At 55.6% G+C, this 27,717-nt stretch overlaps 1 protein-coding gene across 4 annotated transcripts; it reads left to right on the top strand.

Annotated features, from left to right (window-relative positions):
• Nucleotides 1-535: 535 nt before the first annotated feature.
• On the top strand, nt 536-27,556 carry DLG3 (discs large MAGUK scaffold protein 3). Of its 4 annotated transcripts, XM_015832444.1 has the most exons (21): nt 536-913; nt 7,152-7,205; nt 7,986-8,036; nt 8,337-8,461; nt 8,614-8,783; nt 9,364-9,500; nt 9,883-10,027; nt 10,173-10,332; nt 11,928-12,084; nt 12,563-12,665; nt 18,786-18,900; nt 20,406-20,582; nt 20,962-21,037; nt 23,428-23,473; nt 24,314-24,355; nt 25,044-25,094; nt 25,243-25,344; nt 25,575-25,747; nt 26,165-26,274; nt 26,993-27,084; nt 27,315-27,556. In XM_015832444.1, exons 1-21 carry the CDS (start codon nt 536-538, stop codon nt 27,419-27,421), a joined length of 2,571 nt encoding a protein of 856 aa, XP_015687930.1. In that variant the 3' UTR covers nt 27,422-27,556. The 4 variants fall into 4 exon arrangements, with proteins under 4 accessions (XP_015687930.1, XP_015687931.1, XP_015687932.1 ...); XM_015832445.1 differs by lacking the exon at nt 24,314-24,355; XM_015832446.1 differs by lacking the exons at nt 7,152-7,205; nt 24,314-24,355.
• Nucleotides 27,557-27,717: the final 161 nt, after the last annotated feature.

The following is a 27,717-nucleotide window of genomic DNA, read 5'->3' on the forward strand; positions in this document are numbered from 1 at the left end:
TCCAGTTGCCATCGCAGTTGCGTCTCGGATGGGTGGGATGGAGCCGAGCAAGGGAAGGGGGCTCGCTCCTCTGGAATCCGGAAGAATACGGACGGGGGGGGGGCTCCGGTTCCCTTTCCGAGGACCCCTGCGGCGGGCCTTTCCCTGCCTAGCCTACCTGGCAGGGGAGGGCCAAGGCGGGCGGGGACGGGGGAGAGGAGAGGCCCGGGCCGCATCCCCCGCCGACCCCCCTCCGGTGCGCTGTGCGGGAGGGCTGCCGCTGCGCCTTTAAGGGCCCCTGCTTAACATGCGCGGCGCTGCCGCCGCTGCCCTGCGCGCCGATTGGCTGCGGCGCGGCGAACGGGAGCTGCGGGGCGAGCGCGATGCTCTGCCTTCCCCCTTTCCCGTCCAGGGACCACAGGCGGCGGCGGCGGCGGCGGCCCCTCCGCTCTCCCCAGCCGCCGCGGCGGCAGCAGCAGCCCCAGCAGCCCCGGCCCCTTCCTCGCCNCGGCGCGGCGCGCGGGGCCGGCGGGGTCATTGTCTCGGCGCGGGCAAGATGCACAAGCACCACCACTGCTGCCGCTGCCCGGAGTGCTACGAGGTGACGCGCATGGCGGCCCTGCGGCGCATGGAGCCCCCCAGCTACGGCGAGTGGCAGCAGCACGAGCAGTTCGGCGGCGGCGGCGGCGGCGGGGGCGGCTACGGGGGCTACGGCTCGCAGACGCTGCCCTCGCAGCCCGGGGGCGCCACCCCCACGGCCCGGGCCAAGGGCAAGCTGGTCCCCACGGCCCGCGACAGCGCCCCCCCCGCGCCGCCCAAGCAGGGTCCGGCCAAGGGGGGCGGCGGAGGCGGGGCGGGCACCCCCAAGATCAACGGCAGCAGCCCTGCCTGGTGGCCCGAGTGCACCTGCTCGAACCGCGACTGGTATGAACAGGTGGGTGCCGCTTCTCGGGCGCGAGGGGGGAGCGGGCGAGGCGGGCACCGAGGCCTCACCGGGCAGGGGCGCTGCTGGCCCTTCCGCCGCCGCCCTGCGAGCGAGCGGTCCGCGCGTGGATGCGCCCTTCCCTCAACCCGGGGCCACGCGGCCGTGGGGAGGGAAGGCCACCAGCACCCCTTCCCCGCGGGGCTGCTTCTGATAAAACGCGGTCGGGGGACCTCGGACCCTTCGGCCCGGCCCAGAAAGGGATCGGGAAACCTCCGCGCCGCCAGCCGCCTCGGCGGCACCAGCGGAGAAAATGGATGGAGCCTCACGCGAGGCAGTAAAATGGAGGCTGTCTCGGTGGGTCCCCGTCTTGCGCGAGTGGGCCCAGCCTCTGTTGCCGGAGGCTGCCTCGCCCCAGCCCAGCCCTGGAGGGGCAGGATCCCGGGTGCCGCCCAGGCGGAGGGGGAACAACCGCGTCCAGTTTTGCCTTCCCTGCCTGTGTGGCATGGCCCCTCGCCTTGGCATCGGGCACTGCGGTTGTGAAGACCACCGGCCCTGCTCTTCCCTAATGCCCCCTGCCAAATGCAGCCTGGCCAGCTTTTGGGGGTTTATGGTGGGCAATCTGTGCGGTGTGTGTGAAGCTGCTGGGCGCCCTTCCCCCAGAGCTGTCAGATGGAAATTGGTACATACACATCTCTCTCCTAAGATGGCAGTGGCAAGATGTGTGTGCATATGTGTGTGTGCGCGTGTGTGTGTGCGTGCGCGCATGCTGGAGTGAAGAACGGCTCTGCTCTGGGTCTGGCTGTTTAACACGGTGCTGGTCAAAAGGCACAATGGGGGTCTGATGAGAAAAGGTTTGGGAGAACTAAGGGGGGGTGGCCTTTTGGAGGGCTGGCACAGAAGCTGAGCTAGACAGGTCCTGGCAGGCTGTGGAGGATGGGGCTCGGCTCAGAGAGTGGGCCCAGGCAGGCCAAATTGCTCACAGAGATTTTTGGAGGGTTTGCGCTGAGCTCGGCTGCCTCTGCTGGTGAGGGGCAGCTCGCCCTCTGCCCGCCTGGCCAACTGGCATGGCCCCTCATGGCGTCTACTGGGGGGGGCTGTCTTTAGTAGGGCCAGAAAGGGAGGTGGGGCATTGTCCCAGGTTGCCCCCTCCCTATGGCCCTGCTATCTGTGCATATGCTTCTGTGGGGTTGCCTGGCCCCTCTTATGATGAGCTCTCTGGCACTTGGGGAGGGCCTGGCCTGAAGGGAGGGGGGCAATCAGGCCACTTGTTCTTGGCCCCACTTTGTCGCTGGTGTCAGTTTCCACAAGACTGGAGGGGAATTGGCAGAGCCTGGGGGAGACCAGACTGCTCTGGTTGATTTTGTAGGCCAAGGACCCCCCCCCATCCCGGCAGGGTCTTTTCAAGGCTCCTCTGCCTCCTTCTACCCCCATCATTTTCCAGAGCTGGTGAAGTGAATCCTTAGCCAGGGCATAAAGGAACACGCACCCCGTTGCCACTGTGGAGTGACCCAGAACAGGGCACACGTGCCATGGCAAAGCGGGGTGGGGAGGGGGGCCTTCCTGCCCCATGGCTGGTCTGTGTGGAGAGGGTTGTGCAGTGTGGGTGTGGGGGGCACCGGGAAAGAGCCAGAGCACGGTTCCCCAGTCCATCACAACACTATTTTGGGGTTTCTGGGGTGGTGGTTCAGGAAAGTGAAAGGCAGCCTTAGGTTCTGGTGACTCGGTTCTCCCATTCTGGACGCTTGATGGTCCCCAGGATTGGCAGAAGCGGAGCTGGAGGGAGCCGGGCAGTGTTGGGGCTCGGAGGTTGCCTGAGGCAAAAAGTGTGGGTGACGAGGGATAAAATGGGACAAGAAGGGCCGGGTGGGTGCGGTGTGCCGAGGGGTGCCCTGCTGAGGGTGGGCGGGTGGGGCAGGGGGGCTGTGGGGGTCCCAGAGGTGGGTGGGTTTCCTGAGGCAATGGGGGGAGAGTGAGGGAGAGGATGGGGCCGAGAAGCTGGAGGTGGGAGGTTGGCAGGGTGAGGTTGCTATGGCTACTCATGTTCTATTCAGAGAGGGAGGGAGGGAGCTTCATCCTGGCACTAGAAGGTGGAGGCGGAGGAGGGTGCGGGGGGGGGGGGGGGGGGGGGGNCTTTCCCTGGCTCCCCTTGGGATGCTCTGCCTGTTCTGTGCGAGGCAGGATGTCTGCCAGTTGCTCTGGCGTTCATTATGACTCAGAGGGAACGGAAACCTGCGCGCCCCCCCTGCTCAGCTGCCTGGCATTTAGTATGTGGAGCCCTGAGAGTAGAGGGCTTCTCCCGGGTCCCCTCCATCCTAGGGACTCCGAGCACCTGCCCCCCAGGCCCCAGGAAGGAAGCCTCCTTGGGAAAACCGTTGTGAGCCGGGCTTTCCTGGTGCTTCTAACCTGCCAGTCAGGGCAGCCAGTCGATCGCTGGGGGTCCTTCCTGGGGATTTTTGCCTCTCAGTCCCTTGCACAAATCTGGACGGCAGCTTTTAGGGTCTTCCCAGCCAAGAGAGGCAGGTTGGGGAAGCTGTAGCTGTTTCCAGCATCGCCTGTGCTTTTCTCTGGGCTCTGCAATAGGATGCCCATCCCCGCCCCTTTGCACCCCCTGTTTTCCACAGGTGTGCTATGGTAGTCCTTTCCTACCAGAGCGTGTTCCTCAGGGCACCTTCTTCTCCCACCCAGGTATCCGCATAGAAGGCCTCCAGCGATAGCAATCAACCATCTTCAGAGATCCTGAAGTTCTGTGGGTCCTTCTAGTGGGAACTGTTTGTGCATCTGAGACAGTCTTTGTGGGATCTTTAGGCTGGGGCTGTAATATGCTGGAACCAAACCTTGTTGATCCACATTGACCCCATCAGGAAATCTTTCTGTTTCTCATTTATTGATAGGTTTAGTGTCAAGGGTTTGCCATCCTAGAACATCCCGCTGGCCCTGGGCAGGGTGATCTTTTGGGGAGACTGATAATGGGGTCACACCACCTTTTAAAGGCAGAGTTTGGGGAGTAGACCTGTGAGACAGAGGGGGGTCTTCAGATCCTAGAGCAACCTCCAGGGGCAGATCCTAGATCTACAAGGGATGCAGGCAAGGGTGCCTTGAGGCGGAGTGGAGCTGTGCCGTTCCCCAGTCTATGGGAAAGGGCCATTGCAAGCCAGGCAGATTGAGGAATGGCGGCCCGGCATCTTCTGGCCAGGCTACCTGCTCCAGGAAGTTTGCCAGCAGAGTAGGAAGCTGGCTTGGCTTTGGAAGGCAGTGACTTTGGGTTGACAAGCCCTTGTGAGTTTTCTTTCTGGAAGCTTTGGAGGCCTCCCTTCTCCCCACTGCCTAATGGTAGCCAGAGGTCGACTGGAAAAGCCTCCTTGGTTGGGGAGATCCCTGCCTGATGTTGACGGGGGGGGGGGTCTTCTCATCACCTGACCAGTGGCTACACAGCGTCTCATAAATGGCCAGCCTAGAGTGGCTCATCCTTTCCTTGGGAAATGGATTTCGGTGTACAACTACTCACTGCTTCCACTATTAGTACTGATAGGTTTTTCCTTCTGTTCCAATGAAACCTGCCTTGCTATCACTTTTTCTAGGAAATAAAGAGTACAATAGGTAATATTCTGCATAGTAATTTCTCTGGGGTGGTGGAGAATAGGCCCGTCCTATCACATGGACCGGCCTCGGAGACCCAGCTCATGGTCCTTATGTTGGTGCTGACCATAGTCAGTACACGCAATCTCTGTGGGAGGGCTGAATTTCTCCTCCCATCACCAACCTGACTGTTCCCTGACACCCAGGTTGTCAGGCTGTCTGAATCTGTCTTTAAAGTGTGGCCCCTTTGGGAAATTCTATTGATTTGGTTTGGAATTTCATTTCTCGTGCGGTTTTCTATTTACTGCTGTTCAGCCTGTGCTTGACTCTGCTTCGTTCCATCTGCTTTTATTCAGGGCTGGGGGGCGCGGGGGGGGGATCGAAGCATAAAATAACTGAGTGGATGTTGCTAAGGGAGACCATCCATCCACAGCTTGCTTGGGGATCTTGGCCAGCCTAGATCTGGGATTCCAAGGATCGGGTGGGCTGCCCTTCCTCCTCGGGACTGCTTCAGCTCTGCTTCCTCCCTCCTCTTGGCCCCACAGAGAGCCTTTCAGCTCAGAGTCCCCACTGGGAACAAGGGGTTCATTTGGCTGGAAAGCCATTTGGGCTGGTAAGCGAGCATTGTGGGATCCTGAGTGCACCCCAGGCATTGTAGAGAGGGGGGGAGCGAGAAGAATGGGAGGCAAAGGAAGGGGGCTGGGGGGGCTGCCAGGCCGACTGCTCCCTCGACGGAAATGTCTTCCACTGAAGGGCAAAACCCGAGTCAATGATATCCAGCGCTCCCTCCCCCCTCAGCTCTTTTCTGTGGATATGGAGGCAGCTCTGTTTCCTGGCATGTTGGCCTTTGGCTGAATCCGCCCCAGGCGGTCAAGCCCAGATGCCCGCTCCGACTGGCAGTGGCTCTGGCCGAGGCTGGGAAGAGGGCTGATCCCCTGGGGCCGGGAGGGGTGGGGCTGCCTCCGTCCTCACACAGAGCTGGAGCCCACTTTTGCCCACTTCAGCAGGTGCCGGTGCTGGACAGCTCCCGACGCCTGGGGAAACGGGGCGGGGGGCGGGGCACCTGGGGACGCCCGAGTTGGGGAGAGCGCTGGATCGAGGCCCCAGGCGCGGAGCCCCCAGGGCGCTATAGGGAAACAGGCAGGTGGATTCAAACTGCAGGGAAGGCCGTGAAATTAACCAGTTATGAGGGGTCCTTCGTGCTCTCTGAGCTTGCTTGTTTTCTTGCAGGCGTTTCGTTACCCGAACTAGGTAGCATCCTCAGTGCTAGAAGGGAGGAGAAGGAGGAGGAGATGATGATTGTGGGGTCCTTGGTGCTCTCTAAGCTTGCTTGTTTTCTTGCAGGCGTTTCATCAGTGCTAGTCATCAATGCTAGATGTTAGCTAGTTTGAGTAATGAAATGTCTGCAAGAAAGCAAGTTCAGAGAGCACCAAGGACCCCTCGTGTCAACCCGAGCTACAAATATTCTATTTTATTATTAACCAATTAAAATAAAAATCTGAATCATTTTATTAGTTTGTGCTCCAAAAGCAACAATGTAACCTGCAGGATGGGTGGATGGCTGGACCGACAGGTGTTTTTGTGTGTGTGTGTGTGTGTGTGTGTGTGTGTGTGTGTGTGTGTGTGTGAGAGAGAGAGAGAGAGAGAGAGAGAGAGAGAGACTCAGCCACTGGGCTTCTCAAGGTCTTCAAAGGAACCTCGTGTGAAAGGGATGTCACTTGGTGTCAGGTGTGTATTTCTCTCCCCCCAGCCCCTCCCCTTCTTTTCTTTTAATCATTTAATCATCTTTTTCTTTATGGGTTCTGTTTTCCCAATTTGCATTTTCTTGAGCATGTTTGTCTTTATACAGATTTTGGCTTTCAGCACAACTGTTCTAGGTTTTTTTTGTAATGGATTCATAATTGTTGACTGCCATTGGTTCGGGTTTTGGCAACAGCTTCCTGTTTTGAGTATTTCTTTTACAAGTTCAAACTTGGCACCAAGCAACAAAACCCAAAACTGGAACTGCCATTCTGGGGTTGGAGGGCCGTGGGCTGGGGGGACTGAAGACTGACTGTGAGACCAGGACGCTCTTCTCGAAGCAGGATGGACAGAAACCCCATTTTATTTGGCCAGACCTTTGATCTATTGTCAAAAGCAAGGGTTTTTTAAACAATTATCATAAAAACGATTCTCTGCCTAATTTATTAATTGGGCTTCATTATTCGATACTGCACTTTTAAAATTATCATTGAAATCTAGTTGTTGTGGTCATTGTTAACTCCTGAGGGATAGTTGGTAGAAAACAAAAAAATGAAAATATTGCTAAAAATGAAGAAATCTTTTCTTTCTCATCCCTTCTCCTGGGTAACCTGAGAAATCCCTGGATTCTGGATCTGTCCAGGATCTGCCAAAGATTAGGGAGTTGGATGAAGTAGACACTCCAGATCAGAGGAATCAGTGACTCAGAGGAAAAATCATGTTAGAGTTGGCAAGTTTTGGGTTGGTTGGCAAACAGCTGGATAATGGGGGGCTGGGACAGAAGGGGCACCGGTCCTGGAAATGACACATGGAAAGGACACCCCTTCATAGGAGCCCTACGAAGGATTTCCCCCCCCCCCGACAAGTGGAGAAACCACAGAGAACCTGCCGAGGGCAGCTCAATTCACACGGGTGTGTTTTGCTCTTCCAGGCCAGCCCTTCACCCATTATTGTGAACACCGACACTCTGGAGCCCGGCCTCTCCGTAAGTTTGCCTCCTCTGCTAGAGTCCCTGCCTTCTCCAGAGGGTCTTGCTCACTTCCAGGAAGCGGCCCTTCTTGGCTGCCCATTGGGTGGACTCCGTTGTCTGGAGCCTAAGGTAGGGGGTGGGATTGATCGATGGCAGAGGTCTCTCCTCAAGTGGGCCTGCCAGCTCTTGGAGAGGGTGACCCAAACAAGCTCCCTGGGGAATATGCGGGGGGGGCGGGCTGGGTCCCTTGCTCAGTTCCTGCCTGCCTAAACAATATGCATTTCAGTGCTCATCACGTCCTGAGGGTTTGGCTTCCTCACCTTGACTCTGCAGGCTTCTTATCTCTGTGCAGCCTGTCAGCCTCCCTAGGCACTTTGGACACTAGCAGGGCCACCAGTTAGGGATCTGGGGTTGTGAGAACCCTGGAGCTCCTGAAATAAGCAGCACCGGCGTGGCAGTGCAATGTCCTGGCTTATTTCATCAGCATCTGAATTTGTGCAGAATCTGGTTTTAACTGCCCGATAATTCACTGTGATCCTCAAAGAGGATTCAGTGAGCAAAAGACTTCTGAGGCCCAGCAGCCTTTTTTCTCCAGCCCTCTCCTGCTTCACGGCCACGAGCTGCCTGATCCTGGCCCGCGTGGCACATCTGCTTCGATCCACGTGGATCAGGAGAGATGTTTGCTGGCATCGAGGCTGGTCTTTGGCCACTGGGCTCGCTGTGCCAGGCATGCAAGAGTGATTTGCTGCCCGGGTCCTTTATTTTGGGCTCCTGGAACCTCCTTCTCTCCCCCAGGTGAATGGCAGCGACGGAATGTTCAAGTACGAGGAGATTGTCCTGGAGCGGGTGAGTTGCCCTGTCCGGCCTTTCTCTCCAGTCATCCAAGCCCTCCGTCCCTGGCACAAAATTGGCGCATGCAGGGGGGCTCTTTTCTGCCGTGGTCCTCAGAGATGGAGCTTACTGAGGTCTCCAGTCCTGTCCCACTCCTGGACAGAGCCGATGAGGCTGGGAGATCCGGCTTGGTCTGCCACAAGCGTTGTCTTCCCAGGGGACTCTCCCTCCTTGCCCCCCAGGCTCTCTGCTTCCTCTTGGGTTTCCTGCTCCTTGTTTGGGGGGAGGGTCAGCTCACATCGGGTCTCTTTGCAGGGAAACTCTGGCCTCGGCTTCAGCATTGCTGGTGGCACCGATAACCCCCATATCCCCGATGACCCTGGCATTTTCATCACCAAGATCATCCCGGGTGGAGCGGCTGCCATGGACGGCCGCCTGGGGTGAGTGCCAGGTGGCAGAGGTCCCCAGCCCCAACCCTGCAGGGCCAGATGGGGAAGGTGCGACCAGGAGGAGCAGGGCTGGGAGATTTGCCCGGATGGGCAGGGGCTCTGGGGCTGGCCCTTCCTCCCTCACCCCCTGCTCCGTGGCACAGGGTCAACGACTGCGTGCTGAGGGTCAATGAAGTGGACGTCTCAGAGGTGGTACACAGCAAGGCCGTGGAGGCGCTGAAGGAGGCAGGGCCGGTGGTGAGGCTGCTGGTCAGGCGAAGGCAGCCCCCGCCAGAGACCATCATGGAGGTCAACCTGATGAAAGGGCCCAAAGGTGAGAGGCGGGGGTTGGGGGCCAGTTGCCATTGGAGCTTACGCTCGCAGAGACTCAGTTGGGGTGCTACCAAGCGGGGCTGGGCTTGGCTGTTGGGGGCCACCAGAGCTGCTGCTGGCCGGGAAGGTGCCTTGGCCAGAGCAGGCGCTGTGGAGGTTCCTGGTCGAGCTGCTCACGAGCCCCCTGCTCAGGAGAAGCTGCTGCCTGGAAGTGCACGGCTGGTTCCAGCTGTGGGAGGAGAATATCTCACAGCCCTGCAGAGTGGGACAGTGGGGGGGCACCTCAAGCTTAGCCCCCAGTTCTTGCAGTGAGGCTGGCCATGCTCCTGTAAAGGAGCCCCCCACCCTAAGGGAGAAGAAGGACCCCAGCCGAGTTCCCTCATTGTTCTTCCTCCGCACTGCTGGCCATTTTCAGTGCAAAGGTTCCCCCCCCAGCCCTTTGCTGAGTGCCCCCCCTTGTGGGGCATTTGGCACCGCCATTCTCGGCCAACGGCTGAGAAGCACCCAGGAACGTTAAGGCGGGCCTGATGAAAGGGGGACGTCCCCCACCAATGCAGCGCAGGCAATGCTCCCTCTTCCAGGGCTGGGCTTCAGCATCGCGGGGGGCATCGGGAACCAGCACATCCCGGGCGACAACAGCATTTACATCACCAAGATCATCGAAGGGGGCGCAGCCCAGAAAGACGGGCGGCTGCAGATCGGGGACCGGCTGCTCGCAGTGAGTAGCCAGCGCCGCTTCCCTTACGGGCTGCGATGGGCCATGCCACAGAGGTCAGGGGCCTCGCAGAGAGAGGTTCCTGGCTAGAAAGCATGTCTTCCTGTTATACCTGGTTCTGGTACCACACAGAATTGAGGCCCAGCCCACCTGCAGGTTGATTTGCTGGTTGCCATTGCCAGGCATGGATCCTCCGTATTCTGAGGCAGTCTATCTTTGAGCATCATTGGTTGGGATGTAACCTGCGGAGGCTCTTGAGTTTCAGAGTGGCCACTGTGGAAAACTGAGCCAGGCAGGTGGGCTTTGGAGCCCCCTGGGGTCTCTCGATTTGCTCAGGCATTCAGAGCGTACCAGAGCTCTCTTTTCCCTCCCCTCCCTCTCCCAGGTGAACAACACCAACCTACAAGAGGTGCGGCATGAAGAAGCAGTGGCTGCTCTCAAGAACACCTCCGATATGGTGTACCTGAAGGTGGCCAAGCCAGGCAGCTCCCACATCAACGACCTGTATGCGCCCCCGGACTACGCCAGCAGTATGTCCCTGCCCTGCCCCCCTCCAGTTCGGGGAGGAGAGCCTGGCTCTTCAGAGGGGAGGGGTCTGGGTGGCAGCCGAGGGGGAGGCCACCCAAGAGCAGCGGAGGCTAAGCCTGGTCTCTCTCCCCCCCTTTGTCTCCCTAGCTTTTTCTGCCTTGGCCGACAACCACATAAGCCATAATCCTGGCCTAGGCTACCTTGGAGGCATGGAGAGCAAGCCTGCTTACCCTGCTCCCCCCCAGGTCACGCCTGCCCGCTACTCACCTGTGCCCCGCCACCTGATTGGAGAGGAGGACTTCACCAGGTGAGCGGGCGGTCCTGCTGGGTTCAACAACAAATAAGGCTGGGGGGGTCTCCCTCCCTCCACGGGGCTTTTTCCGCCTTTCCCCCTTCTGCCTCTGGTGCACAGAGGGGCTGGGATTTTACACCAGGAGGCAGGATTCTCCCCGAGGCGAGGCGAGGTGGGGGGGGAGTCAAAGCTGAAAGCCCAACTTCTTACGGAGGATCTGTGATTGTTGAGTTTTGACACCAGACCTTCCGTGCTGTCCTGCCTTTTCTGACTGCTGCCGGGGGTCGTTCTGGCCAGGCTCTTGCAGCCCTCAGCAGGCAGGCAGCCTGTTGGCACAGCTGGAGAGTCGGGGGGGGGCTGGAGGGGCAGATCTGGGGAGGGTCAGTTAGCCTTCGCACAAGCCTTCGAACACGCGGCCCGGCCTTTTCTGTGCTGGTGACAGGCAAGACGAGGGCTCGGCTGGCAGAGGGCAGAGACTGGCATTGGGGGGGCAGGAAGGGCCAAGGCAAGCCGGCTTCCAGGGGCGCTATCTGGGGCACCTGACCACTGGCAGTGTTGGTTCGTGGCCACAAGAGGGCACTAATCAGAATGAGGCAGAGGAAGGCTGGCAGTCGATGCCCTGATCTGAAACCCAGCATGGGGGTAGAAATAGAGTCTAGCAAGGGGCAGTTCAAGGGGCTGCCCCCTTGCCCACTGAATGCCCTAGCCCAATGTCAAGCAGGCTGCGATTTATAGGTGAGGGGCAAATGGGCACATGAAGCCTCCCGGCCAGGACCCTGGCAGTCTTGAGTGCCCCAACCCTGCTACCAAGGGCCTCTGCTCTTGGCTCTGTCGAGCAGCCTATCTTCTGCAGAGCTGGCTGAGCCCTCCTCCCCCCGCCTGGCGGGTGCCCAGAGGGAGGGAAGAGTTAAGGCCAGTGGCAGCTTCCTGGGCAGCGCCTGCATCTGGATCATCTCAAGGGTCTGACAGCCCCGGTTGCCGGGTGGAAAGGGGAGGGCGGGGCAGTGCAGATAAAAGGCAGGCTGCCCGGCCCCCGCCCCAGAGACGCAGCCACCATGATCACAGTCAACGTCTCCTCCTCCATGTCCTGCGGGAGGCAGCCCCCCCCACCACAGTCTGCCAGCCTGCGTCGAAGAGGGACTCGGTATTGTGCTCCCCCCATTTGTGCTTTCAGGTGGGGGGCTCTGCAAGGCTTGTCGTGGATGTCTGGGTCTGAGTGGGTCAGCAATGCTGTCCTTGGCTTGATTCCGTCTTGGCTGGGGAGACGTGCAGACCCCTCCAGAGCTAATTGGCATGCGAAGTGGGGGGGTAGAGAAACATCCTGGAGAGGAGGACATGGGATGGCTTCTGCTGGTTGAGCCAGGAGAAGCTTGGTGGGGGGGGAGCTCCAAGGACAGGAGCTGACCCTCCCCAATTCTCCCCCCTCCCCATTGTGCTCCTTCCGGGCATCAGCAGACCAGCCAAAAGCTCCCTTTACCCAAAATGTGGGGTCCAGTTCAACCCTGGAGTGAATGTGGGGGGGCTGATTGACACCCACCATCTTGGGATCAAGCCCCAGCTGCTTCTGTCCCCCCCAACCCTGACGGCTGCCCCTCTCTTCCTCCTACCAGGGAGCCCCGAAAGATCTCCCTGCACAAGGGCTCCAGCGGCCTGGGCTTCAACATTGTGGGAGGCGAGGATGGGGAGGGCATCTTCGTCTCCTTCATCCTGGCCGGGGGGCCAGCAGACCTGAGCGGGGAGCTGCGGCGTGGCGATCGGATCCTGTCGGTGAGTGCAGCGGGGGGGGGGCAGATGGTGCTTTTGCCAGCGGGGGCCTTCTTCTCCGGGGGGGGCAGATAGGCCCATCTGCCCAGCCACTAAGGAGTTAACCCGCTGGCCCACGCAGGGAAGGGCAAGGCAGGGCAGGGCAGAGCAGCTCACCCAACCGGTCCGGCCTGGGTTAGCCCAGCCCCATTGCGAGGAAGCTGGCTTCCGCTTGGCCAGGGGAAAACAGTGCCGAGGTTCCCGCATAAATGGATTCTCGAGCCTGCGGGAGGCGGGTGAATCCCGGCCCTCGCCAAGCAGGCTGCCCCCCCAGGTTCCAGGGACAGGGGGCTCTTTTTCATCAGGTCAGGCGCATGCTCCCTGCCACAGCTCAGTGCCTGGCCTGAGGCTGGAGGCTTTGGGGGGGGGGGTCCGGGGAGGCCCGCGTGCCAGTGCCCAGCTCTGCCTTCCCACTGAGCTGACGGGCAGGTCTGTTTGCCAGGTGAACGGCGTCAACCTCCGGAATGCGACGCATGAACAAGCGGCAGCGGCCCTGAAGAGGGCCGGACAGACCGTCACCATCGTGGCCCAGTACAGGCCTGAAGGTAAGAAGCCTGCGGCTTTGGGTGGGTGGCTCGACTGGGCCAAACGGGTGGCAGAGCCTCCTGGCTGCTCCTGCCCGGCGCCTGGCTGCCATCCCCTCCTGCCCGGTTCCCTTCTCTCGGGGGGGTCGGGCAGAGCCACCCGAGGCCGGCCCTGTAGGGGGGGAGGGGTCCCCTCCAGGGCAGCTTTGCTTCGGTGCTGGAGCGGCGCCCGCCGGTGCCCAGTGCTGCCCCCGCTGGCTCTGCTGAGCTCACCGGGATGGCCAGGCCCTGCCCAAGAGCAGGCGGTGGCAGGCAGAGAGCTGGCGATCCTGGGCTGCAGTCCCGGGGGGCTTCCTCCGGCCAGCAGGGCACCGGGAGCCGCGCCCCCCCCCCGAGCCCAGCAGCGCCAGCTTTCCGCTGCTCTTTTCCCGCTGCGCGCTGCCCCTTCCTGCGCGTCGTGTGCACGCGTTAACGCGCGTCGGGGCTGGGCAGAGAGCGAGTAGGCGAGGGCGGCGCTCGGTATGCAAATGAGGAGCCTGCCTGGGGTTACCCGGGGATTATCGGCGCGCAGCGATGGGGCGGCGCGGCCGCCGATTGGCCGAGAAGGACGTTGTCGTAGAAAAACTCGGGGCGTGGCCTGCGCGCGGGGTGGAGGCACCGAGCTTCGAAGCGCGGCGGCGATTGGGCCAACCTCGGAGCGTGGGGCCGCACCCACTGCGAGAGAGTTCGGGCGGCGATTGGACGGGTTGGAGGGGCGGGTCGGCAGCGCGAAATCCGATTGGGCACAGCGGGCGGAGCGGAGCGCCGATTGGTCAGAGCCCAGCGCGGGGCCGCGCCTCGTTCTTCCCGCCCGGGCGACCGACCGGCCGGCCGGGCTTTGTGTGCGGACGGGGAGGCGGGGCGGCTGCCGGGAGCGCGGGCGGCGGCGGGCAGGTGAGCGGGCGCCGGGTCGGGCCTCCTCGCGGGCTCCGCGGGCGCCTCCCGCTCCAGCCGGGCTCCGACCCCCCGCGGCCGCCGAGAGCCGCGGCTGTTCCCGGGCGGGGGCGGGGCGGGCTTGAGCNGGGGCGGGCAGGCCGAGGCTCTTCCCCGGGCCGGCCCGGCCGAGAGGCGACGGGGGCCCCCCGCCTGCAGCGCCTGTGCCGAGAGACACCCAGCCTGTGGCGGGGCTGAGCAGCTGCTCTCCAGCTGCCCGGCGCCTGAAGCCCGGCGGGTGCCTCCCTTCGCTGACCGGGTGGGAAAGCGGCCTCTCGGGTCCGGTGCCCGAGCGGGAGCCGGCGGGGTCTGTGCTCCGGGGCTGGGAGCCGGGGCGACGAGACCGGCCCAGCTTCCATGCTCGGGCTGGCTACTGTTCGGGGAAGGGGGCCTTGCGATAACGGACATTCGGGCAACGGCCTCCCCATCGGCCTCTCCAGACTCTCTCCGCGGTGCAACGCTGGCTCGAATTGTGTCTGTCCCACCGTGGAACGGGAGGATCCCGGCCTGCCCGAAGTGTAATGTGGAAAAAGAACCAAGTGCCAGTCATAAGAAAACAATCTCACTTCGACTTTTGGGCAGCAGTTTCATTAAGGCAGCTGAAGGCGACTCATCTTCAGCTGGCCTGTGCTGGAGATAGAAGAGTTGTGTTGCATACAACAGGGCGACACAACACAAAAGGTAGCAGAATCGGTGGCTTTCCAAACATCGTTGAACAGTCCCAGCTAATGTGGCTGCAGTTCAATGACAACTGAATTATACAGATTCTCAGTCATGGTGACAGAAAAGCCCTGATATCCTGCAAGCATGACCGTTTTTCAAATTCCATGGGAAGTTTTTGAATGATCAATTTTTTAGTCTGGGCTGAATGAATGTGAGTCTACGCACAGCAGACAATTACGCTTGGTAGCTCTGCGTGTAGACTCGGAGACATTTATTGCCAATCTGTAATAATCGTGGTCACAAAATCTTGCTGCCTTTTGAGCTTTGTGGCTGAAATAGTACTTGCTTGGTCTGGCTGAATCTTGCACGTATTTCAGAAAGGACCAGCGTGAAGCTGACAGATTACCTGTTCTGCTCCTGGAATGAATAGTCCTGTCTGACAACTGGCACGACTCTTCATTCTGTGTCCCTGAGAAAGGATGTCTTGTGTGTAGGAAATTCTTGCTTGGTTTGGCTTACTTTCTCTCTGACTTGCTGCTGTGTGGAACTCGCAATTGAAATGCTGATAACTGTAAAGAGGAAGAGGGGATTAATCTTCCTAACCAGAATGAGCTGAGTTAACCAATGTGGTTAATGTGGTACGGTCAATTCCTGCTTGTCATGAGACTTTGCATGCTCTGACACTTGTATAATGTGCACTCTTTAAGGAGAGGGCTTAGCAGTGTGGGTACAAACCGGGTTTTACATGGAAACATCTATAAGAGAGTGGGATTTTGGCTCACATAAAATACTATAAACGTGTGGAAAACGATCAGTGTTATTGTACAATTGTGGGAGACGAAATGAAATAATAGTCTCATGGATTTAAAGTCCCGAGAGGTAAAGTGGAGGCCCTGAAAATCCACAAAGTATACTGCTGGTGATATAAGTAAAGACACCACCATCGTTTTTGAACTTGTTTTGAATTTCAGAAACGGGAAACACATTTAAGTTTGTAGAACCTCTGGATGCAGAATAGATTGATCTCTGACCCAAAATAAGCTGCAATGTTAGTCCTCTGCTTCTTTTCTCAGAACTTGCCTTGAAAGTGTTCAATAACTAGGATTTATTTGTAAAACATTAAACCATTTACCAACAAAGTTCATGAAACTGCTTACCTGACTGTACATTTAAAATGTAATAAAGGTGAGAAGCCTTGCGAGGGAGGAGCAGAAGCACCAACACAGTCTCTAAGAATCTTTAAGGAATTCTAATCCCCCCCCCTTTGAGTCATGGGATCACAGGGAAGCTGCCTGAGAATGCCAAGGGCCCAGACATAAGTGCAGACGTAACCAGCTGTTAGTTGCTCTCGACAAGCCAGGTTATCTTCCTCCGTCTCTCCTTAGCCGTTTCTTGGCCAATGCAGAGCTGAATGGGGGGAGAAAGATCCTTGTGCCTGCTCTGTCCAAGAGGTGGTAGCTGTTGGGATCATATTGTTAGCAGCTTCCCAGAATCTGGGGGAATATTTATTAGTTCAAGACAATCCTCCATGGTCTGACCTGTCGGACAACTTCCTGCACTTAACTCAAGCGAGATGTGGGCTGGTTCACCAGGTGATCTGCTTTCCCCCCCCCCCCAAAGAAAAAAGCCTTTCAGTGCAGCTGAAAGTGCAGCTTCTGCTAGCAGAGCGTTTCCTCCCTGGCTTTTGAGGCTGGCCTGCTTTCCTTACCCATCTGGGTGGTGCTTTTCTCCCCTCCCCACTGCTCCGCATTGTTGTTGTCCTGAGAGGCTGATCAGAGCAGGCCGTCCTGGAAACTGAGCCCTTGCCATCTCACCGAGCAGCAGGGCAGAAACAGTCTCTCTGTTTGTCCCTCTGAGCCGAGGGGCTCCATGGAGGCAGCTTTTAAGCAGTGGAAGGAAACGGCCGGAGGCTGCTCTCTGCTCCCCTTGCAGGCCGTTGCCCTGAAATCTACCCAGCCTCGAGTGGCGTTTGCAGGTGAGGACAGAGCTAGGTCTGCTCTTGGCAGGGACCCGTTGGGTTTGGGACTGCTGTGCTGCCGGCGACCGTGGCAAAAAAGGGAAATTTTTGCCATGTAAAACGTTTGGTGCCAGTAGGCTCGCAGGAGCTCCAGGAGTGATGCAGAGCTAGAGGGCGCCTTGCTTCAGGCCTTCAGGAGATCGTGCGGGCCTTCTTAAAAAGGAAAGGGGTGCTACCCAGTGGGATCTCTGCCCTTCATCATCCGAGGTTAAAGAAGGGCCTCTCATTTTAATCCGTTTATATTTCACCCCTGTGATTGCGGCTTAGCTGTTCCAAACCGCCCGAGGAGGGCGGTTGGGACAGTCCCTGCCGCTTTGCCCCCCTGCAGCCCTCAGCCTTGAAGGCAGCGGTTGGAAGTTTTACTCTCCAAGAAGACCCTGTGAGGGAGGCTCAGAACCCTGCTCAGTCCAGGGGAGAAGGCTTAGGATACGGGAAAACGCACTTTGGAGCATAAATGGGGTCAGGGTGCTGATCGTTGCCTTTCCGTAGAATCTCCTGCAGCATTGGTCAAGCCACATATGTGCCCGCAGCATGGTGCGTGTTTATATTCAATGATTTTTCTTACATTTATGTAAATCCATTGTTCCTGAAGCTGACTTAGCCCGCTCATGTTATTTCTACATTCTCTGTTGATACTTTGGAAAACTGGATCAATATTTGTCACGGCTCGGTTGCTGTTAGGGCGGAAAGCTCACAAGCTGATCCATATTGGTGCTTGGGGTGGGTGGCTGAGTCCTTGCCAATTGAGCAGCTCACTGAATAAAATAAAAACATACCTTTCTAAGCCTGTAGGACTGAGGGGTCCACAACGAGAGTGGGGAGAAGGTAGAGTTTTCTGGAAGAAAGGCAACATATAAGAAAGCAATCAAGAAGAATCAGATTGGAGCATGTGAACAAAGGACCCCAACAAATGATAAAAATGACTCAACTGCATAAAATACACCTTAAAATGAACATCTAGGGTTGAAGGAATTAAATCAGGCATCCTGTAATAAAATCAAATAAATTGGCATTTGGAATAAATAATAATACTACATACTTGGGCTTTGCTTTTAACTTCCATGTTTTTTAGCCTTCGGAGTTTCAGAGTTTATAGGCAATGCACGTAGAGGCCAAAATGGAAGGATTGGATAAAAGTTCCTAGCAAAACAGACAACAGTTTTCCTGCTTTTGTTTTTAACTGTTGAGTTTAGAGAAATCATGTTCAGTGTACCTGGTTTAAACTTCCAGCAGAGAGTATTTGTTTCATTTTACTAACAAAGTTTAATGCTGTATTGGGGTTCCTTTATTATTATTTATTAATCTGAAATTTGGAAAGTGATGAAGGTGTTTTTCTGCTGTTGGAGCAGAATTACTGCTGCTGGAAGTAACAAGAAATTCTCTAACTGGTGGCAGCGTGGAAAGTCTCCTGTTTGTGGGGACTTGATTTTATAAGGTCTTCTGCACATTGATCTTACTAAATTGTAAATTCTCAAAATAAGCCACCTCTACCTTATGCAAGCTTCTGTGTAATAATGTTGTTTAACCGTAAGCCAGTATACATAATGCATGAAGATGTGCTATGGAAAAGGCATAACCTTGAAGTAAATGGTAAACCCAAGACTGTGTTTATATAACCCTTTGCTTGCATAATCTGGATGCTTGCAAATGCAGTGCCTGGAAGGTTAATAGAGCGCCATCGGTGCATGTTTTCCAGTGTCTTTAGGAATGTTTTCAAACAGTTCAAGCACTTTTGGCATTAAACCATAGCTCTGTTAATTTTACTGTAATCTTATCTCCAACAAGACCCAAGAGCCAGATGCCGTTAATGGACTTTTGAACTGCTGTTTACTGTTAATTGTGCCAACTCTCTTAAAACACAACAGCATCTTTAGCCATTGAAATATTTGTGGTAATTGATGCTAGATGCTTATTGTCAGTCTCAGGAAATACTACTTGAATATCCTCTGCCTCCGATCAGCCAATTTTGTTGGTTCAGGCGGGTTCTGGGATTGTAGAAGAACAAAAAGGCCTGTCTCTCCTCTCCATGCTCCTCCTGTGTTGGTAGCTCTTCAGTGGCCTTCTTGATGTAAACCCAGCCTGCTCCGTCTCACCTTAGTGAGGAAGATGTTTAATAAGCTGCCTCTTTCTACATCCTTCCGTAGTAGCATTTCTGAGAGGGAGTAATCTCAACCATAATGCTACTCTAAATGCAGCATTCTGAATACCATCCGATCGGTCCCTGTTACCGTAGTTGCCTCCTTAGCCTATTTGCCATGCCTCAGTGAGCCCTGGCGTTCTCAAAGGCTGACACCTGTGTCCAGGTATGCAGCGTATTTGGCCCAGGGCCTGGCAGGTAAATAGTGCACGGAGGGGGAGTTCCACAGGAGAGGGCTTTGGCTGGCTGCTTTCTTGTCCCTTGTGTGTGAAAGGTAGAGACTCCGCTGTGCCAAACTGAAGGGGACCTGCCTGTGCAACAGCCCCCAACCTGCCCTCCTTTGTGTTTGCAGAGTACAGCCGCTTTGAGTCCAAGATCCATGACCTCCGAGAGCAGATGATGAACAGCAGCATGAGTTCAGGGTCTGGTTCACTTCGGACAAGTGAGAAGCGGTCCCTCTATGTCCGGTATGCAAAATGACCCTTTTTGTGGGCGTTGAAGGGCACGTGGGCCTCCTCAGATTAATTTTTTTGTTACTGTGCTGCATTCAATGTGATCTCTAATCCTCTTCCCCCAGAAAAAGGGGCCTTGTGGTGCCACTTGCTGAGAATGCCGATGTGTTAAAGCCTAGTTAGCAGGACCCTTTGGTTTTAATTGGTTACAACAAAGTTTAGGCATTTTTCAGTCGTCATAATTCTAACTGCATGACCTCTGCCTGTGGCTCAGCAGTTTCCTGTCTTCCTGAAGCATTGCTTCCATTTTGGGCAGCATCCCCAAAGGCAGCGAAGCCGTCTTGCACCCCAGAGCAAGGCGTTGCACGGGGCCTCCAGAGCCTGGGGTGGTAGTGGCCTCTTGGATAACTTGTGATTCTCAGGTCCTCAGAGTTCACATGGCCCATTTGATCAAAAACTTTCCAAGCGCAGTTTAGCCACACGCGTTGAGCAAATCCAGCCAAGTGATCTGCTTGTGCGCTATGAACCCTGAAATCGAATTGGGCAAACCTTGGCTTAGTTAACCATCGTTGAGCATGTTGGGCATGCACTGACCACCATGTGGGTGAGCCTCTTCCGCAAAGTACCGTCGAATCTCCTCAACGTAGGAAAGGACATCTCAGCCTTTGGCTTCCTTTTCACCCTGGAGCTTCTCTTCTGGGCTACGTTGACCGATTCTGTGCCTGCAAGAGGACAGGAGTAAGCCAATAAATCTATTGCCCCTGAGCAAGATTCTAGCAAGCAGTTGGCTGCATCGGTCGCTGGGCTCCTCTGCACTCCCGGTGTGAGCTGCTTGCAATACGTGCCGGCCTTTTTGGTCCAGCTGCTGAGATGCCTTGGCTCGTTGCTTTGGTGGGTGTCTTCCGGAATGGCCCGCCCTCGCAAACGCCTCCCCAACTCAGTTTCTCTTTTCAGTGGCAGAGTAGTCAGGATTTGCGAGCCCATCTTGCACAGCGTATTGAGGCAGTGCTCTGCAAATCCTTTTGCGCTGGGAGAGGAGAGTCAGCCCTTTGGGTGGAGTAGTTTCGGGCACAATTTAACTGAAACTGATGAAATGGACAAGCTGCTGGTTGTGGTAATTACAAGGCTTGTTATGCCAGATGGGAAGGCCTGATCTAGCCTCAAACACCAAAACGTGTTCCTGGGTTCTTTGTGCCGAACAGGAAGTGAACCCTTACATTAATTGGGCAGAGGCAGACAACATTGCGCCCCCTGGTGGCAACAAGAGGAACTTGCAAAACACCAGTCCTCCTAGTTCTGTGCCAGGGCTGGGATGATGTGGTTGGAGAAAAGGTGGGGCTTCTTGGTAGCCAGGAGTCAGAGTCACCAGGACGGACCTGGAGAGAGAGGCCCCCTTTCCAAGCAGCAGGCCAAGGCCAAAGGAAGGGGAGCTTGAGAAAGGGGAGGAGACCGGGCGAAGGGGGGGGAGACAACGGAGGGCCCTCTGGCCATCCTGCTCAACCTGCCTTATCCCTGGACAGGGCCCTCTTTGACTATGACCGAACTCGGGACAGCTGCTTGCCCAGCCAGGGACTCAGTTTTTCTTATGGGGACATTTTGCACGTCATCAATGCCTCGGATGACGAGTGGTGGCAGGCGAGGCTTGTGACCCCTCACGGCGAGAGCGAGCAGATCGGAGTCATTCCCAGCAAGAAGAGGTGAGTGCTTCTTCTGCCGCCGAGACAGGCCCTTGTGGGTTTTCACTGGACGGTTCTCACCTTTGGCCAGTTGCGTCACTTTCCTTGAGGTGGGTTGTCAGGAAGAGCAGAAACGGACTTTAGGGCCAAGGCGACCTGGGCTCGTGTTTTGCTCTCAAGCACAGTGAATTTCCAGGGGGCAAAGAAAATTCTGCTTGTGATGAGGGAGGCTGTGTGGATTTTTGAGCTTCTATTTTACCTTACACTGAAGGCCTGAGGAATCGGCTCTGCCAATAATTTCTACGAGATTCTTGAAGAAAGATCTCGGTGAGGCAGGAACAGGGGTCAGAGTGGGATCAAAGTCACCATTAAAGCTCTTTCTTTTTCTTGGTGCTGTCAGAGTGGAAAAAAAGGAACGGGCGCGCTTGAAAACGGTGAAGTTCCATGCTCGGACAGGGATGATAGAATCCAACCGGGTAAGTGCTGCTTGTTTGTGTTTGAGTGTGAGTGTGAGAAGTAGGGAAGGGTCTTGAATGAAATCCAATTGGGATGGCAAGCATGGTTCCTGCAAGGTGCGCTCTGGCCGGTGCTGCTCAGGTGACGGTTGAACCAAGGGGTCTCGGTCTGCAGGAAGAGCCTCTCTAGAGCCCCCCCTCCCCCACCCCAGATAGGACATCCTTCGTCCAGCCAAGGTCTTCACTTCCGTGGTCCAGGACCTGAGTTCCCTCCCCGAGGTCAGCTCAAGGAGTTTGCGGAAGGCCGGGACAGTGAATTCCTCCACGAACTGTTGGAGGGCCAGGGAGCAGGCTGGGCCGTGGGGGCCCCTCCTTGTTATTGTGGCAATGAAAACTGTTAGTCATCTTCCACCATCCCTCGAGATCATTTCCTCCACCCTTAATTTTCCTCTTGCGTTTCCCATTTCCATGTAATTTCCATGATTTCATTTGAGGGGCAGCTTCCCTGACATTGATCACCGTTGTCTGTTCATTTTAATTTTTCTTGCATGCTTTAAACTCCATTGTTTTTTGTCCTTTTTGTTTTTGTTGTTTTTGTTTCCTTCTGCACCCCTTGCATCTTCCCCTTCTTCACAGTTGATCAAAACGAAACGTAAAAAGAGTTTCCGTCTCTCTCGAAAATTCCCCTTTTACAAGAGCAAAGAGAACTTGGCTCAGGAAAGCAGCGGACAGGAACGTAAGTAGCAGCTGCCCTGCTCGGATTCTCTCTGCTGCTGCTGCTGCTGCCGCTGCTGCTGCGAGGGAGGAGCGGCCTGCAGCTCCCTTGGGGGGGGGGAGCGTCCTGGCCCCAGACCTAGGAGGCTTGGTGGATCCTGCATTGCCTCGAGGCTGGGCTGTCTAGGGGAGCGTCAGCCGGTCTGAATGACGATGCTCATGGACGGCTCTGATCAGGATCCTGGAAATGTCGTCACCATTAATGGCTGCGAGCAGATGGGTGGCCAAACGGTTCTTCATCCGAGGTCAGAGGCAGCTTTACAGGTTTACAGCAAGGAACGGCTGAGCCTTTGGCTCCGGAAGAGGCTGCTGGCTCCTCCCGGGTTCCTTGGTCAGACTGGCTTGCCTAAGTGGGTCTCAGCCTTTGCTTGCAACGATTGTTCAACCCCGGAGCACTTCGCTCTTCCGGATGCCCCATATTTGCTCAGCAGTCTCCCTGTAGCCAAGAGCTGAAGCCTTACAGCTGACACCCCCCCCCCCGAATGCCTTTGGGGTGGAGCTCGGCCCCCTGGGCTCCCCGACAGCAGCAGGTCCCTCTCCTTTCCCTCCGGATAAATAAGCAGGTTTGTGCACATTCCACAATTTATACAAAATGACTAGTGATGCCCTTACAAAAGCAGCAGGTTTTGTGTGCTCTCTCTCTCCTGGAAGGGCAGCTTTATGCTCTCATGCCGCATTCGCAGAGCCACCGGCCTCTGCCTCCAGCTACATTACGCTACCGTTCAGCCTCGTCTTTTTTCTCGACTCCCAGCACCTTTCCAGGACTTTTTGTTGCCTGCCCTCCGATCCCTGTGACTGAAGTCGCGGGGATTGAGTTTCAGAGCTTCTCCTTCTGAAGCAGAGGCCGAGTCACAGAGCTGTGCTCCTTTCGTGCCGTTGGCCAGAAAAGCAGTCGAGGGTTAGGATGCGAGAGAGGGCAACTCCTGTGCAAAAGGCCGGATTGCTGGGCTCTGCTGAGACCTGGGCAGGTGCAGAGGCTCTGTGAAGAGAGGACTAGCATCAGAGCTGAGAATAACTCAGCCTGTACTCTCTGTAGCCAGGCTGACCTTTGGCACGCGATCCTGCTCTCGGTTACGGTGATTGCAGGCTAGTCACTCCAGTGAGGTCTCCAGCGAGTACAGCGCTTACCAATTGTGGTGATAAACGAAGAATCAGCTCCTGTGGCAGTGGGAGGGGGACCAGTGTCCGTGGATTGACTGAGGGGAGCAGCAGATACCATTTGGGGGGGGGGAATGATTCTTGGGCTACACTGCTCTGTATAAGTGACATCCCTCCAGTAGCCCCGGGGTAGCTGGTCTCGGAACAAGGGGCTCTGCTCGGTGCTGCCGACCCTGGTACAGAGAGGCCCAGAGGCAGCTGGGGACGTCTGCCTTGGTGTCTGCTCTCTGGGCTTCTTCTGGAGCAAGTTTGGCCTGTCTTACCTTCTAGAGAACATGCTCAAATGAGGAGTTTTGGGGACAGAAGATCTTAGGAAAAGTTGGTCATGGGCTTTAACTTCACTTGCTGTTGCAGCTCTCAGCCGTTCTGCACTCCTGTCACTAATGCTGTCCTGGCCCTGTCTCTCTCCCCCACTTCCTCTTTCCTTCTCTTGGTCTCTTCTCTCCCCTTCCTCTCCCCTCTGGCTGGCTGTGAATCAGGACTTCCCAGGGTTAAGTGACGATTATTATGGCGCAAAGAACCTGAGTAAGTGGAACTTCACTGCACACGATCACTTTCCATTGCTAGCGTGTCTGGGACCGGAAGGAAGCTCGCGGGACGCTTGGCGTAGATTCAGCTCCCATGAGCCCAGCCTCCTCATAGCCGCTACTTCACACAGACTGGCGGCCCCCTTCCAAAGAAGAGACCTCTCTTAGCACATGCCGATGGGTCTTAGGAGCCTCTTCCGGGAAAGGGCTCCCCAGCAGTGCAGTGCGTTGGCCAGGAGAAAGGCTGGGATCGCCCTTACAGCCAGGTGCCAGCCAAGGAAAGAAATTGGGCCGGGCACGTATCAGGAAACTCCCTCCCCCAGATTAGATCCTTGAACTTTGCTGTGTTTACCCTGGGTGTGTGAACGCCTTTTCTCCCCTACTGTCAGAATGGGAACACCTCAGTTGGGCAGCCCTGTCGTTTCTTTACTGTCGTTTGTCTGCTCTCCAGTCCCTCCCCTCCTCTCTCCCCTTCTCTGTAACTCTCAGTGGCGGGTTGCGCTCTCGGGGGACAAAGGGGAGCCGGCCAGGAGCAGGGCTGTTTGTGTGCTTCCGCCCTGCTTGTGCCTGAGCTGCTCTCCTATGCCTGCTGGAGAGGGTGATGGAGGGAGACAGCTAATAGGCCCTGCTGGAGTCTCGTTTGGGCAGGCGGTCCACAACTACAAGTAGTTACTTCCTGAGTGGAGTGGATCTGCTAGGCTCCCATCCAAGAATGCACCGAAGCAGAGGGCCTTGTACTCCTCTCCCCCCCCCCGTCCCCAGTACTTGTGGCCATCAACAGCTGGTCCCCTGCTGTCAATCTGTGCATATTAAATCCAGGCCTCTTTCTTGGTTGCAGAGGGTGTGACATCAAACACCAGTGACAGCGAGAGCAGTTCCAGTAAGTATCCCTAGTTTGTCCCAACCCCAGTTTCCTTCTGCCTTCGTCCCAGTGCTGGGGGTCGGGTTTAGTCAGAGCTGCCGGGGTCTCAGTCTGTTCTTTGGATCGATGGCTCCTTTTGGTTGGTTCCAAGCGCTGGATTGGAGCCTTGCGTAAGTCAGTCAGTCGGGTAAAATGGATTGATTTCAAGTAGCAGAGACTAAAGCCTGAATAGTACCTTATTTCATTTAGATGTTGAGCTTTGCCCCCATTTACTCATATGGTTGACTAAAGTCCAAAAGAGTAGATAAGGGACTTTGGATCAGATGTGGGATTTATACCCCGTTTCCATTGGTACAGAAGCCCTCTTGAACCCCCCCAATCTCTGCCTGTCATTTGATCTGATCTACTAACTAAGGAAGAGAAGCTCTTTGAACAGGAGTGAGTTCCAATTAGGTTGCTGAGCTATCAATCCCTGGTCTTTAGGGCTGCTATAAATGGGAGTCCCCTCGGCGACGTTTCCCCAAAGATTGAGCCGAGTGGAAAATATGCCTATAACGGAGGGAAACCTTTACTTCTCCCTGATGGCTAAGGAAAAGTGAAAGTGTCAGGGAGGTTTAAGGTCTCAGAAATTAATAGTAGTTGCCATTGGGCAGTGAGGTGGGGAGTTGTTGCTGCAAGGCCAGCTGATTCTTTCCAATTCTTTCAGAAGGACAAGAGGACACAATTCTGTCATACGAACCTGTGACAAGGCAAGAAAGTAAGTTGCAAAAAAGGCTGGTCCATCCTCATCTTTCTGGAGGGCATCTTAGATCTGCATGTTATTTTTCCTGATTAGCTTTGAACTTCAGAGCTGAGCAGCGACTGATCTCCAAAACTCCTCCTTGTCTTTTTGACTATCTTTGTAGTTCACTACGCCAGGCCAGTGATTGTTTTGGGGCCCATGAAAGACAGAGTCAACGATGACCTCATCTCAGAATTTCCACACAAGTTTGGATCCTGTGTGCCTCGTAAGAAATGGCTCTCTTGTGTTTGGGGGGAGGATGTTTTAAGGGACACGTATGTCTTCCAGAGTGATGCTTTAGGCCTCGTGCTCTGGGTGTTTGTGGAGAAGAGAGTGAGCGTTCACATCGATCGGTTGATCCTTTTTTTGTAGCAGAAGTTAAAGGCCAAGCTATACGGTCAAGGTCAGCCAGGCTGTTCTCTGAGCCACAGAAAAAGCAAACGTATTTTCTTTCAGACACTACCAGGCCACGGCGTGAAAATGAAGTTGACGGACAAGATTACCACTTTGTGGCATCACGGGAGCAGATGGAGAAGGACATTCAAGACAGCAAATTTATTGAAGCTGGGCAGTTCAACGACAATCTCTATGGAACCAGTGTCCAGTCTGTGCGGGCGGTGGCTGAGCGGGTGAGTCCGGCACCAGGGGCTGCATCATTCTTGGTCAAAATACCGCGTGGCCAAATGGCTGTTCAGGACTTGTGGCATCGTTCAGTTCACGAATTACCCGTATTGTGTCCACTGTCAAACCAAGCAGCAGGTTTATGGCTGGTTTATGCCGGGTTTTGGATCAGCTTGTTTTGAAGCTGCTGCTGCTGCTATTTCATGCAGGAGTTGATGCATACATGGTGATGACCTTAAGCCACAATCTCATTTAAATTCTAAAACAGTGTAAATAAACCGGCCACCTAGTAGGCGTTATCTGCTGGCATCTCGGCTGCTTTGGGTTGTGGTCCTCCTGTTGAGTTTGGGGTGGGGACGGTGGCAAAGCTTCTTGAGAGTGCTGCGCAAAGGCTGCGTAATAACGGATCCCCTGCCCTCCTCCAGGGGAAGCATTGTATCCTCGATGTGTCGGGCAACGCGATCAAAAGATTGCAGCAAGCACAACTCTACCCAGTTGCGATTTTCATCAAGCCCAAATCCATCGAAGCGCTCATGTGAGTAACATGGAGATTAGCAATTTAGTTATTTTTATTTATTCATCAAATTTATACCCCTCCCGTCTCACTGTCTGACTCTGGGTGGTTTATAAATAAAAGCATTAATTCGCTTACCTGAATGCGACCTCTGAGGGCGTGAGTCAGGGTGGAGCAGCCCCTGTGGAAAGGGGAGCCCCCCCCCCGACCCCCTGTCTGCTGCAGGGGAGGCTCGGCAGGGGGCAGGCCTGCATCTTTAGTGATGGAGACAGGTCTTGTCGGACGTCTCCGAGGGGGAGGTTTAGTGATGGACATGGGGATGTGGGTTTTGGGCAGCTCTTGCCAAATGGACCGTGGTCAGGTCAGTAATGGGTTTTTGTCCACTTAGTGCATCCAACTCTCCCCTTTTCGATTATCAGAAGTTATTTTGCTGCAGGTGGGTTTAAAATCTACTTTGGGATACCTTTTCCTGCCCTCGGCTCTCAGAATTGCCAGTCTCAGTTTCTCCGCGGCCTCCGCACCGTCCAGAAGCCGTAAACTCTCTCCATGACCGCAGCCCTCCCGCTTGCCCTCCACCTGTCTCTTCAGGTGGAGTCGAGATGCCGAGGTGCTTTGCGCCATTTCCCTAGCAATCCAGGAGGAAAAGCCAGATTTCAGACAGTGGCAGAAGCAGAGAAGCTCCTGTCGGAGTAGAGGCTTTTGTCCTGACGCTGTTTTTTTTCTTTTTCTGGGCCTGCAGGGAGATGAACCGGAGGCAAACGTACGAGCAGGCCAACAAGGTCTTTGACAAAGCCATGAAGCTGGAGCAGGAGTTTGGAGAGTACTTTACAGGTGAGAGTTCTGTTGGGTTGTTCTGGTGAGCTTGTGAGGGGAGCTCACCTTTGCAGGAATTGGAAGGAGTGGGCAAAATAGATTTTCATGTAGATTAAAAACGGGTCAATAATGCAAGATCAGTTTAATTGCTTGCAGCTTCTAAGGAGGCAGTAAGCTGCCCCTTGGTGGTGGGGGAAGGAAGTAGGACCCTTCTTCTCTAGTAAACTCATCCTGTTTTATTTCCATAGCCATTGTACAAGGAGACTCCCTGGAAGAGATTTACAGTAAAATCAAACAGATAATAGAGGACCAATCTGGGCATTATATCTGGATCCCATCCTCTGAGAAACTGTGATGTCCCCCGCCCTCCAATCAACCTATTAGAAGATCCGCGACCCTTTCCCCGCCCTCTGCCCCAGAGGGGGAGCGAGAAGACCACCCCGTCCCTTTTCTAGATGGTTGACAATTGCGTTTTCTAGTCCTGTTTTTCTTTTTCTTGGGATGGACCAGTCTCCTTCATCAAGTGACTGTCCCCCACCATTCCTGCATGGACTATCCTGCTGCTCCCCTAGAAATGGAGACAAACCCCATTTGAGAGTTTTCTGTGTTTTTAATTAAGAAAATACATCAACTGTTGAAGTCAAAAAGCAA

Source organism: Protobothrops mucrosquamatus, unplaced genomic scaffold (assembly GCF_001527695.2).
Source record: "Protobothrops mucrosquamatus isolate PMUCROS unplaced genomic scaffold, P.Mucros_1.0 scaffold4, whole genome shotgun sequence".
In the NCBI taxonomy this organism is placed as follows: domain Eukaryota; kingdom Metazoa; phylum Chordata; class Lepidosauria; order Squamata; family Viperidae; genus Protobothrops; species Protobothrops mucrosquamatus.